At 40.7% G+C, this 13915-nt stretch overlaps 1 protein-coding gene across 13 annotated transcripts in view; it reads left to right on the forward strand.

The window, feature by feature from the left end:
- The window catches only part of FRMD4B (FERM domain containing 4B), a 323079-nt gene that overhangs the window by 282846 nt on the left and 26318 nt on the right, over positions 1-13915 (forward strand). For all 13 annotated transcript variants that reach the window (XM_058728806.1, XM_058728805.1, XM_058728811.1 and 10 more), the window contains 2 exons: positions 758-815; positions 3120-3206. In XM_058728806.1, coding sequence (XP_058584789.1) covers positions 758-815; positions 3120-3206 — 145 coding nt within the window. The remainder of the gene's footprint in view (positions 1-757; positions 816-3119; positions 3207-13915) is intronic.

Genomic DNA, 13915 nt, shown 5'->3' on the forward strand with positions numbered 1-13915 from the left:
TGTTTATGTACTTATGCATGTATGGACGTATGTATGTAATCTCTATGCCCAACACGGGGCTCTAGCTCACAACCCCAAGATCAACCCCATGTGCTCTACCGACTAAGCCAGCCAGGTGCCCCAGAATTGTTTTATTTTTTACTTACTACAAGCATGACCGAGAAGCTGATTCTCATTGCTTTGCATCATTAAGTGCTTAGTTTAAAAAATACTTGCAATTTGGGGTTACAATACAGTACAGTATGTTCTAAGCCATAGAAATCTTTTTTTTTTTTTTTTTTTTTTTTCAACATTTTTTTATTTATTTTTGGGACAGAGAGAGACAGAGCATGAACGGGGGAGGGGCAGAGAGAGAGGGAGACACAGAATCGGAAACAGGCTCCAGGCTCCGAGCCATCAGCCCAGAGCCTGACGCGGGGCTCGAACTCACGGACCGCGAGATCGTGACCTGGCTGAAGTCGGACGCTTAACCGACTGCGCCACCCAGGCGCCCCGCCATAGAAATCTTAATATGCAGAAATTAACATTTCCTGTAGCTTTTGGAAATTGAAGTTTTGTTAGCAACTTCCTAACATTTGGGTAAGGTAAAATATATTACTCCCTAGAATGGCTTATTCTATTTCTACCGTAGTCAAAGACATTAGTCATGGTTGTAATGAGGAAAGTACATACAAATTGTGCTTCTGTACATCATTTTTCCCGAAAGAATCCTCTAATTTATGAAGAGATTATAATATATACTATTCATTTTTCATAGGTATATGAAAATAGTAGAAGCTCTACCAACCTATGGAGTCCATTATTATGCAGTAAAGGTAAATACTTTTACATGACAAAGCTTTCATAATACCCATGTGACTTTGGGAATTAGTGAATAGCACCAACTTCTAAAATCACATAAATTAATATGCATATTTGTGCAAATTATCTCTGTAAATTTCAGCATAAAAAACACAATTAATTACTTATTTAAAAAATAATAAAATAAAATACGATTGATTTTTTTTTTTTTTTTTACAAAAACCTGATTATGCCTTGTCATTGATAGCCAATTATAAAGCACGCTCTTTTTGCAAAATACTTGCTGTGTTCAGATGTTTTCCACAAATCCCTATTAATCCTAACATACTCAGATTATTCTCTTTTGGCACATCTATTCCTTTTATCTATTTTAACTGCTATTTCTCTTCCCCAGTTGTTCACCTGCCTAATGCTACCAGATATTCTCTTTGTTTTTAATTAAAATTTTTTTATGTTTATGTGTTTTTGAGACAGAGAGAGACAGAGCATGATTGGGTGGAGGGGCAGAGAGAGACAGATACACACACAGAATTTGAAGCAGGTTAAAGACTCTGAGCTGTCAGCACAGAGCCTGATGTGGGGCTCAAACCCTTGATCTGTGAGTTCATGACCTTAGCCAAAGTCGGACACTTAACTGACTGAGCCACCCAAGCGCCCCTCTCTTTTTAAAAAAAATTTTTTTTAATATTTATTTATTTTTGAGAGAGAGATAGAGTGCGAACTGGGGAGGGGCAGAGAGAGAGAGGGAGACACAGAAACCAAAGCAGGCTCCAGACTCAGCTGTCAGCACAGAGCCCAATAGAGGGCTCAGACTCACAAACCGCTAGATCATGACCTGAGCTGAAGTCAGATGGTTAACCAACTGAACCCCCAGGCACCCCCCAGATATTCTCTTGATAGCCCCTTTATCTGGGAATCATAAACTTTCTTTTTTTTTTAAGATTTTATTTTTAAGTAATCTTTACCCCCAACGTGGGGCTCGAACTCACAACCCCAAGATCGATAGTTACATGCTTCACCAACTGAGCCAGCTGGGTGTCCCAAGAATCATAAACTCTACATTGTCATTTCAATACTTCATAAAGTTCTCAAATTTTTGCAGGATTTGCAATACCAATTTTCAATTGGTATAGTTTGTATTTGTGTATTGTTTTCAGGTGTTTTCAAGCAGGGAGAGACTAAGAAATATTTTGAGATGGTAAGGGATAAAGCAGTGTTAAGGAGGGAATCTTGTTTGAAGGGAATAATTTTATCGTTGATCAATCATGAGTGACTCTTCCAGTTACAACAGTGTTTGCAGTTCAAAATAGTAGGGGATTGAACAATAAATACTTGCATAATGAGGGCACCTTGTACTAAAAATAAGTACCATTTCAACTTTAATTTCTACAGATTATTGTTTTTTTTTTAAGTTTATTCATTTTGAGAGAGAGAGAGAGAGAGTGTGTGTGTGTGGGTGTGTGTGTGTGTGTGAGAGCAGGAGAGGGGCAGAGAGAGAATCCCAAACAGACTCCTCACTGTCAGTGAGTAGCCCAATGTGGGGCTCGAACTCATAGACCATGAGATCATGACCTGAGCCGAAATCAGGTTGGACACTCAACCGACTGAGCCACCCAAGCGCCTCTAATTTCTTCTGATTCTTAATTTGTTTGTATACAGGTATATGTTTAAGCCTAAATTTTTCTTTCCTTGTGTCAGTGCGTCCTTTACTTTGGCAAGACCTAAAAGATTTTGGAAAAAAAAAAAGATTATGAAAAAAAAAATTCCTCCCCTCCCCATATGTACCTCAAAGTGATTATTCAAACATCCTGCCATTGAATCATACAGTTCTCCAAAAGAACTTTTCAGTATTCCCATGCTCACTGTTAACTAGATTATAAACATCAGGTTTGGGACCTCTTTTCTCATCTTTATAATTCTTTGGAAACTTCCCTGACCTTTATAGTTGGTTTCTAATCAAGAGAGCAGAGAGCTTTTTTTTTTTTTCTTTCTCTTTTTTCTTTCTTTTCTTTTTTAAATGGATAACTGGCTTTATACTCTGGATTAGTTTTTACATTTTATTTCTTCTCTCCAGATGTTCAGTCAAGACAGTAATGTTTCATCCTTTTTGGTGGTATTGATAGTATTAATCTGTTTTAACTTAAAGATCTTATTTGAAGGCATTTTAAAAACAAGTTAGGTGTGTAAGTAATGTTTTGTTTACCAAGCCAGCTTTATTTTGACTAGTTGATACTTGGTAAATTATGAAATTGGTAGATCTTCAGCTCTAGAAGATTGAACAATTAAGGGCTCGGTTCTCATCCTTTTCCATTTTCCAGGATAAACAAGGACTTCCTTGGTGGCTTGGAATCAGCTACAAAGGAATCGGCCAGTATGATCTGCAAGATAAAGTGAAACCTCGGAAAGTAAGTATGAATCATTTTAGACACTTAGGAGAACCTGAGCTGCTCTGGATTTGGCAATGTTGCTTTAAGGGGCACCGAACAGTCTCAGACAAAGAACTTTGGTTAGTGAAGCTGTGGGTTCAGAGGAGGCTCAGGTTAAGGGAAAAATACTTTTTATAACTAATTTATGTACCTTTATACAGTGATTCTGATCTGATCATTTACTCTAAGGAAATAAAGTTATGTACTAAGATTTAAGGATGTTGATCACAGTTTCATTTATAAAGGCATACAACTAGATTACTCTCTTTTTAATGTGTATTATTTATTTTCAGAGAGAGCATGAGCAGGGGAGAGGGGCAGAGAATCCCAAGCAGGCTCAGCACGTAGCCCCATGCAGGGCTCGATCCCCCAACTCTGAGATCCTGACCCAAGCTGAAATCAAGAGTCAGACGCTTAACCTACTGAGCCACTCAGGCACCCCTAGATTTCTATTTTAAGGCCATTTGAACATGATGATGGCATTTTGTTTTCTAAATTTTATATATCGATCTGTTATATAGATATGATATATTTATTTATACACATAATTATAGGTAATGTTAGTATAAGTTTATATGTAAATTATATAGGTATGTACATACACATACATACATAACACTTGTTTGCACTGGATGGATAAACAGATGGATGAATTGTGAAGAGAGAAGCCAGATTCTTTGGTGCTGGTTCCCTCTTCGTAATGCAGTTACAACTAATCTTTTTACTACCGCTGCTATTTTCACTTATCTTTGTTTCACAGTTTTCTACGCTAAACCTGCCTGCTATTTGTAAAGAAAATTATGTCACGTGCTGTATATGGAAGGGAACTCTATCAGGTTTGGGGTTTCCAGAGCTAATAAATTGCATTATTTTCGTTTTGGACTTTGGCTATGTAGCTCTCCTGATCCAAGCACAGACGTACCATACTTTTTTGCCCACGTGAGAATGGATGAGTCCATATAGATCGCCACCCGCCTGCCCTGGCCCCCTGTGAATTATAATGACATAAAGTCTTACTCATACAGCTCTGGCTGCTTTTGCTGCCCTCACTATGCTCTCCTGCCATCACTGGGAGTCACTGCAGTGGAACAATGGCCTATAATAGCAGACCATGTGTTATCACACTCCGACATCGCAGCCTTAAATAACTCCTACCATTTCCATCTGTCTCATGCTTTAATGTCTATTAGAAAAACAGCCATATTGTTCCTAAAGCGACCCTTGTAATCATACCACGGTGTTCTTCATTCTCTGTGCGTTTTCAGCTTCTATCAATGTGCACCATCTTTCTTTAAGAAAATAAGAAAGCTCCTCTTTTCTCCCCACTTTATGGTTGTGAATCTCACACAAACAACACAAAAGGGTGGCCAAGGGGAGCAGACTAGTTGGGCATTGAGGCTCTTTATCAGAAATCATCGCTAAAAATAATAACACATCACCTCACAGCCGATATCCATCTGTGTGAGGAACAGTAAGACAGCATGTATGCAGTCATATAATTACAGTTGTGTCTCTGTGAGCCCTGTGACCAAGATCAATTGAAGCAAGATATACTCAGTTTCCAGGAGGGATATGAATAATGTTGTTCCTAGTTTAAAATTTGCCTTGAAGACCAAATCTGTAATAAATAATGTTAGAAATGACAGGCATACACTTTTGTTCAAAATCATTTCTATTTATAGTTATTTATTTTAACTGTTTACCAAAAGCTATACATATCCATTGTGAAAACAAATGAAAAAAAGCAAACCACAGAAACATGTGAATTAGGGTAGTCCCCATTCCTTTCCCATGATAACCGCTGTCAAGAGAAGGATACTGGCTCAGTGAGACTTTTCAGCGTATATCCTAAGCTTTCCAGAAAGAGAAAGCTTTCTATGCACACTATTTCATACTATGTCTTACTTCTTCAGGTCGCTTTATAAACACATCTCTTTTCATTCTTTTTAAAGCTGCCTAGCATCCATTATGTGAAATACAGTATTCATTTAACTGATTTCTCTTTTGATGGACATTATGGTTGGTAACTGTGGGAGTCCATGGCTGGTGGGGGGGGTTGGGGGGTGACAGAGAGGGAGAATAATGAATCCCAGCCAAGGCATGTACCTAACCCTTAGTTGATCTATTTAATAAAACCAAATTATTGCTTATCATGTTTCCTTAAGGTAGACCTCAACCTATATTAACATTTTTTGTTTTGGTAATTTATTTCTCCTCTGAATTTTGCTTTAAGAAATAACATGTAGGAGTCTCACTGGTTTTGCTGAATCCTGCGTGTAATATATTAACTTAAATTGACTCACAAGTCATTTCTTAGCTAATGTTTCTTCATGAAATTAAGAAGCCCACGGAATGTAAATGCATTGACTAAAAACAACCAGGCTTTCTCCCAAAATAATGGTGAATCAGAGTCTGCACAGTAAATACTGCAGCTAATTTCCTCTCAGTTGCTCATGACTCACATCCCTTTCTTTACATTCACAGTTTCATAGAAATCGGTAAATATTGTTTGACACTGATCACAATCAGGCTTGCTTGTTCATTCCAGAGTTTAGACAAGGATCAGAAGACATTTGCTTTTTTCAATTTGCAGGGCTTTCCTATTTCATTTTCAAGACATGCCATTCAATTCAAAAAGGACCATTAACAGGGCATCTTGTGCTGTCACTGCCTCATCCTCTCTTTTCTGGTCATTTTTGCAGGTGTCCACTCCATACCACTGTTTACTTTCTCCTCCTTCTGTTAAAATCCAGTGATGGATTTTTGCTTCCATATGTTTATTTTTCCATGTCCAAGCAACTTATGGTTTAATTGGAGGGAGGATGTTCCATATGTCACTGCCCTGGCCCAGTTGGTACAAATGAAAGAATCCATGATTTCAAGGGTCATGAGCATTGATTTATAAGAAGAAGGATCATGCTTCAGCTGTTTGCATGACCTGTACATGCAGCAAGTTACCTGTAGCCGAGCAGGAATGAAGGTCAGATGGGCAGATTCTGAAACAGAGGCTGGAATGGGGGACCCTGGAGATCCTTAGCCTCTTGAGCCCTTTGTTACGCATGCCCGCTGGCTTGTAATTATGTAGCTTAATGGGGCGCCTGGGTGGCTCAGTTGGTTAAGCTACCAATTTCGACTCAGGTCACGATCTCGCAGTTCATGGGTTCCAGCGCCCCATCGGGCTCTGTGCTGACAGCTGAGATCCTGGAGCCTGCTTCCGATTCTGTGTCTCCCCCTCTCTCTGCCCCTTTCCTGCTCATGCTCTGTCTCTGTCTCTCAAAAATGAATAAATGTTAGAAAAAAATTATAATTATGTAGCTTAAGCACAGGCCAGGAGGGAGAATGTTTGCCAATAATAAGAGACTACTAACTGATGCCGAAGGCTATTTTGAAAAAAGGTTGGTCCAAGACCCACAAGCTGACGCTTTCTGTCCTTTGCACATAATGTGTATTAGTGATAGCCTATGAATGTTAAGGACAATGTTTGTTGTATCTCCCAGTGGTATTCTTCTTGTATTTTGCCTGTAAGCCTTTCTCTAGTCAAAGGGCAGCATTGTTTTCAGTCTGTGTAGTATAAAGATGCAGATCAAGAAGTTGGGAAGCAACCCAAAGCCTGTCTTTGATGTTCCATTCGCTGCGTAACCTTGGCCATGTTGTTTAATCTCTCTTTAAACTCAGTTTCTTCATCTGCAAGATGGTAATGCCACCAACTGCATAGGGTGTTTGTAAGAATTACAAGAGATTATGTTCAGCACTGTGCCTGATACACATTCATCACTCCATAACTGGTTGTTGTTCATTGTTAGTGACAGAGAAAGACAATTTTTAAAGGTATGAGATCCTGCAACCCATATAACTCTGTATGTTAACTAACTAGAATTTAAATAAAAACTTGAAGAAAAAAAAAAAGGTATGAGAAATATTCTTGGATCACTGTTGGTTAGAGAAGGACCCAGCATTGCTACAAACTCATAGTCCTAGTGTTCCATCTAAGAGTCCACACGCAGATGTTCTATTTTCAGAGATTCTTAAGCACTCTGCGTGAATTTATTAACTACAGTGTCCTAGGCCGTGATGCAAATTAAGAGAAATTTAAGATTCTGAGTTACAAACCACAAAAATTCAGAGTATTAAAAATTCAGTTCATAAGCAGTTTTTTTTTCTTTTTAATCCTCCCTTTATGCATGAAATGTGTCATTGCAAACTATTATGGAATGTGAAAATGTACCAGAACTCAACTTAATTTCAGATCGTAGGACCTTTGAACTTAAAAATTGTGAAGATTTACAATAAAAAAAAAAATGCAGACTGTGTTCCTACTAGGTTTTTATTGTTCGCTCAGTATTTCACGGAGAAATATAATTTCTTCACAAAGAAGTAGAGTGGCTCAGTGGCTAAGTGAAGCCTTGATATATGTCATGACTGATTTGTACCCCTCCAGCAAGTTCTTTGACCTGAAAAAACCACAAGCTGTCAGAGATGGGAGAAATAAAAAAGGCATGCCAGGCAAGGTGTCATAGGCAGACCTTAGTGGGGTAAAATGCCTTTCACAATTTGTATCTTTGTGCATTATAACTGCTAACAAAGTCTTCTGATGTGCATCATTACCCCAGGGCATTTTGGGGTGGGGAAAAGGTTCCTAGCCTTCAGTTAACTGATTTCTTTTTTCAACTATTGGAATTCCCAAATGCCTAGAGCCAGATGTATTAAGTAACAAGCACAAAAGTCTTCCTGTTTCCTGGTCATAAAACTACAGGGTTCATTTCATTTAAACCCAGTGACTTGCTTACTTTTCTAAGCACAGCCATCTCAATCATTTCTCCCCGCTCCTAGTTTTTCCACTATTGCCACGTGGCCAGGGAGCTCCATCTGGAAGCTCCTTCCGACGCTGCTTAAATTTTAGATGAGGTTAACTGCGGGAGAAAAAGGAAAATGTGCTGCCCAGTCACACTTTATACTTCAATACCAAATAAAGTATGGTGTGGAAAAAAAAGAATGCAATTACAGAATGTCAACTGGAGACCGGTCCATCCTGTTTGTAAAGTGTACAATTACCTCCGGCCACACCAATAATCAATCTGATTGTTAAAACCTTCTGCAGAGTCACCGGGAGGAGAACTCAAAGCCTACAGCATGGGTTTCAAATAAGAACCAGTTGGCTGGTTCTGGAGCTGTGTCTCAGCCTTTCTGGGTCTTTCTTTTCTCAACTATCAAATTCTAATAAGTCTGTCTGCTCCCTCCGCTTCAAAGATCATTGGAAGGACCCAGTGGGTTAGTGAGTTCCTTAACCAAGTAGATAATTTTTCCCTCACACCACATTCTGGTTTATAGAAGTTTTACTGAATACCACAGGTGTTTTTCTTCCCCTCCTGTAAGCTCATCACAGTTAGGATTTTAAGCGGTTCTTCTGACAAGGAACTCTCAGAGAATTGGTTCAGCATTGGGCAGTCTCCATTTCCATTTTACAACCGGAAGCAGGTGGAAAGAATTCAAGGCAAGCAGTCTGATTAGTCATAAAGTCTAATTGCAAGGGAGGCTGGGAAGGGTAGTCTTTAGGTGGGTGGCCATAGGCAAAGCCATAAGTCAAGGTGTTCTTTCACTAAAAGGAAGGAGGAAAAAAAGATCCTGAGAGTGATAAGTAGTTTCTGTCACACTGTGTTTGTTTTCTCTGAAGTCTTTTAGGGGGATGGTTTGTGAGAAACTAATCAGTGAGCAAAGAAATAAAACATGGTGATAGATTTTGAATGGTGGAAACAAATGAGATGGAGGGTCGGTAGCGGGATGGGTGGGGGACACTTAGTGGGGTCAGGGATGGCCTCTAAGGAAGGTGACATTTCAGCTAGGTCCTGAAGGGGTGAAGGAGTCAGGCTATGAAGAATGGGATGGCATGTTCTGGTCAGAGAACAGTGTGTGCTGATGGGAAGGAGGTAGGGACACTATAAAACTGAGAGCTTCAAGGCTTAGAGATTTCTCTGTAAAAACAGAAGATGATGTGTGAAGAAGAGGAAGTGGCTGGTGGACCAGCAAAACCATTAGATTTCATTACTTAATCTATTAGTTTGTATTTCTAGGCATTTACCAAGTGGCTGAGTTGTTGCATGTAGAGAAATGAAACATAGCTCTTTAATAGAATTGACTCGTCCAAATGCCGAGAAAACAAATTAGTACATAAAGCATGGAGAAAAACAAAGTTCTCTGAAAGGGGATAAACAGGAAAGGCTTCTTGGCTTTGTACTTGTGACTAAACATTGGTTTGGTTTTAATTTGTTCATCCTTAGGGAACAAATTTCTAATGAGAGAGTGCAGTGCACCCAGTTTTACATTTTAACAACAACAACAACAAAAAGAAATAAGCCCATGCTGTTTAGAAGGACCTTGAGCTAGTACTTTATATTCTTTATTCCTTTTAAGGAAAAAGCCAAGTCCCTGTCATTAAGGACATGATGGTCCATCTGGAAAGAGAAGTATATTCAAAGTTGGGGATTTTACTGAAGTATGTAATACAGTTTACAACTGTATGCCAGGTGTGAACCTCCAAAAGGTGCCCATGAACAGCAGGTCAGCCCTGGTTGTATCATACACGTGCCGTGAGCACTCTATTGCATGTATTAACAGGAAGTCATTAGGTCAGTCCTGGGAGGTTAGAGATTCAGCTGCAAAGGAAATCTGGGGAGATGACATCCTCTTGGATGGTCAGAGTTTTATATTATGCATTTCCTGATGCCCAGAACTTCTTCATCTGAACTTTTCTAAAATACTCAGAATGTTGTACTCTTTGCATTTAAGATGTGATGTTTTATGTATGGAAAGTTATGATATCACATCTTAAAAGGTAATTTTTGTTGCCTGAGTGTGTCCCATTTGGGTGTGTTGCATAATTTTTGTTCAGCACATGTGACACGGTTAGCATGGCCTCTTCTAGTCTGCTCCGTTGTTTCCAGTCCTTCTGGTGGGTAACATTTCCATTTAGAAAATCTGAACAACCATATGTCTCTAAAGGGATTACCCAACGGAGAAAAACAGAACCCCGATGTTCATTATCTTGGAGGAACATTTCATCTTCTTGAACACACTCTACCTGCCAAATCATAGGGATATCACCAAAAATTCTCCTCTGAGTCAGGCTTTCTCAGTTTTTGCACTGTTAACATTTTGGGCCAGATCATTTTGTCCTGAGCATGGTACGATATTCAGCAGAATCCCTGGCTTCTATCACAAGATGCTCGTAGCACCTACCCCTGCCGTGCGATAACCAGAAACGTCTCCAGATATCACCAAGTGGTCTTTGTGTTGTGGATGAGAGTAGGGAGTGATGTAAACCGTTGTTGGCTTGAGAACCACTAGTCCAGTAAAATGTGAGGGCCCTAGAGTCCTTTCCTGCAAATGGCTGTCGTAATTGCTGGGTTCCCCCCACCCCACCCCACCCCATGAGGTAGATCTGAGAATTACTCCATATTTTTATAAACTCCATCAAGTCGTCTTCCCAGATGAGAGAGTCATGATGATGTGCTCTGATTGGGCACTGTGGTTTTTGAGGCTGGTTGTGCCACATCTGCTCCCATTTAGCTTTGTGACCTTGGCCAATTTATGTAAACCTCTCTGAGCATCAGTTTTCTGTCTTGAAAAATGGGGCTAAAAGTAGTAACTCCCCATAGGGTTGTTGGGCAGACTCACTCTGGGTCACAAAAGCACTTGATGGATGGAAGGTTGGCCGGATAAAAGGTGGTCATTTGGCTTTCTTCTTTCTTTTTTTTTTCCCATTTGATTTATTTTAGAGAGAGAAAGGATGGGGGAGAGAGGAAGGGGGAGGGGGAGAGAATCTTAAGCAGGCTCCATGCTTAGCGCGGAGCTGGACACGGAGCTCGATTCCACAATCCTGGGATCATGACCTGAGCTGAAACCAAGAGTCAGACACTCAACCAACTGAACCACCCAGGTGTCCCAATGGTCAGTTTGCCTTTCTAAAAGCCCATGATCCTGCAAAATTCTGTTTTTTGTGGGACTCCAGAAGGCAAAACATATCCACTAGCTTGATCGTGGGTACTAAGAGTATATTCATCAAGTATAACTTTTTTAAAATGAAAAAAGAATATATCACTAATACAGTGATTTGGTTTTGCTTCACGTTCCAGCAAGGGATCGCCCGATGTGAGTCATTGTTTGACATACAGTCATACACTACAGCTGTGACTATCCCAAATTTAGTCATTTCCAGGTGAACCTGCAGTTAAATGATTAACCTATATTATAAGTGCTATTAAAAAAAACCTCTGATCATGTCTTTCCTATTCTTTCTTGGTGGTATACCTTTGGGTGACATCTAATTTTGATTTAGTAAGATTCAGAAAGGTAGTTTGTTCCTTTCTGTCCAAAGCTTTCCCGGAGTCTTTTATTACCCCGGGAGCTCCCCCTCGCCTGTGGCAGGTGCATACTCCTCAGCATTTTTGCACTTGCCAAGGCACGTTCCTTTTCTGGGTACCCCAGACAGGAGGGAGCTTGCTGCCGTGCGTCTTTCTGTGGGCGTGCCCCTGACCCGCCCCTCCCTCCTCCTCTGTGACCTCCGTGGTACAGGAGCAGTGAACAGATTTCCTACCTAGAGGGTGTATCAGGAAACCACCGATGAAATCAACAGAAATAACAGCAGTTTTGACAGAGGTTGAAACTCGCAGAATTGGAACCTGAGTGACACAAATGTGTCAACAGAAAAACTGGATTGTTTCTCATCAGTGGAAAGACAGATGGGGATCCACACGGCTGTTTCTGCGTCTGTTTCTGCTATTAAATGGCTGTCCTCCACCTTCACAAAGACATGATAAAATTAGGGAATCGGGCTGAGAGTCCTTCATAGCAGTTATAACTAGCTTTGTCACTCTGAATGTTTACTCTAAACCAGGCCCTGGGCTAAGTGCTTCATGAACATCTACTCACCCAATCCTTCCAACAGCCCCCTGAAGCAGGCGTTGCTCCCATTTTACAGATGAGAAAACGGACACAGTAAAGTTAAGCAATTTACCACCATCCCCCCTCCAACTAAGTGATGGAACCGGAATGCAACCCGTCCATACACTCTACCGGCCTCACCCTAGTGGCCATCACGAATTAAGTCTGTGTCATTCCAGCTCACCTATGCTGTTACAGGCACATATATGGAATCACATTTTCCGTGAACTTTTTAAGATTTCAGGTGGGGAAACGGCTTTGCCTTTTAGACTTGAAAATTCAGTCTCGGTCCCATAACTTCTTTTGCAAACCCAGTTGCCATTTAATTATTTCAAATTCTTTAAATAAACCGAAGCCCTTCACCTTTTATGTACGGTTTTTGCTTGCAGGCGGCACGTTTGCTCTCAGTGCAGGGACATGCTGAATGAAGGCAAAAGTGCTAGTGTTTCACATTTGTAAGTGATAAGAGGGGGAGGTGGTGGCTTTCAGAGATCATGTTTCAAGTCCAGCCCTGGTTTTTTTATGTGTGTGGGAATGGACGCAAAGAAAAACACAGCTGAGCTGCATTGTGGCTCTTCCTGTAGAACCTGTTCATGCCCAGGGTGAGTAAACCCTGGTAGAAATGTCTCCCTCAGACAGCCTCCAGTGAAATCCAGTGCCTGGATTCAAAGCAACTTACTTCCCAGCAAGTAGCATCTGGATACGCGCTACACCCCCTTTAAAAACGTGTGTCTCTCTTCTGGGAAGATCTGCCAGGGAAAACTTTGCTCTGTATCTCGCTGATCAGAGGAAGGAGTAGAAGTGGGGAGGTGTCACTGGGTAGGCTTGCTGATGTCAGCCGTGGGAGGCTCTGTTTGTGAAATTGAGTTACACCTAGGTGTCTTATGAAACTCCGTTCACAACTCACCGGAGCTGCTGTCTGGGAGAGGGGAGGTAGAGCCTTGGGGCTTTCCCTCAGATTTCTGTCCCATTTTTGGAATCTCTGGATTAAAAGAAATGAAAGCGTCTTGCCTATGGACATTTTAGGAAAGTGGTATGTAGCCTTAAACTTTCACTAATAACTCTCTCAGCCTCAGTGATTGTAGTTACGCTGTCTGTATGTCAGGCAAGAAAGGGCTGTGTTTTTAGTGCGTGCTGATTTATGTTACTGTGTTTGGGATTGGGGGTTCCAATTTGCATGCTTTTGTATCCTAGTTACCTGTGCATAGGGACTTGAGGTTCACACATTCATGAAAAGTCTTGGCTCAAATGGTGGTGCTGAGGGTGTGTTACAGAGAACTTATTATTACTTAGAAAATTGAAATGCTCCTCTGAGATTCTTTGAACATAATTTCAAACTCCAGCCAAAGTGTAATAATCATCAATGGTGGGACAAACGCAACGATGAAGTCCGAGTGGAGACGAAAAGCTGAGGCTCGGGCTAGTACAAGAGGGTTGGGAATGATCCCAGAAAATACAGCAGGGCGTTCAATCTTGTTTGAGACATTATTGGGTTTTCAATCATTTGCACATTGCTAGTTAATTCTGTTTCTCCCAACCAATTGGCAAATGATACTGAGCGCAGCATTAGCGTCAGCAGTGGGAATATACAAGTGGGTTCTATTTACAAAAACTGGAGGCTCCAGTTCAGAAACCAAGAGGGCAATCCCGCATTTACCCCCACCCGACCTTTGTTCCAGTTCCTGGAGCTAAGTTTCCGTCACATTTAGGGGAACTCTTGCAGGCGGGAAACTGGTATCACAGAGAATCAC

Source organism: Neofelis nebulosa, chromosome 4 (assembly GCF_028018385.1).
Source record: "Neofelis nebulosa isolate mNeoNeb1 chromosome 4, mNeoNeb1.pri, whole genome shotgun sequence".
Classification (NCBI taxonomy): domain Eukaryota; kingdom Metazoa; phylum Chordata; class Mammalia; order Carnivora; family Felidae; genus Neofelis; species Neofelis nebulosa.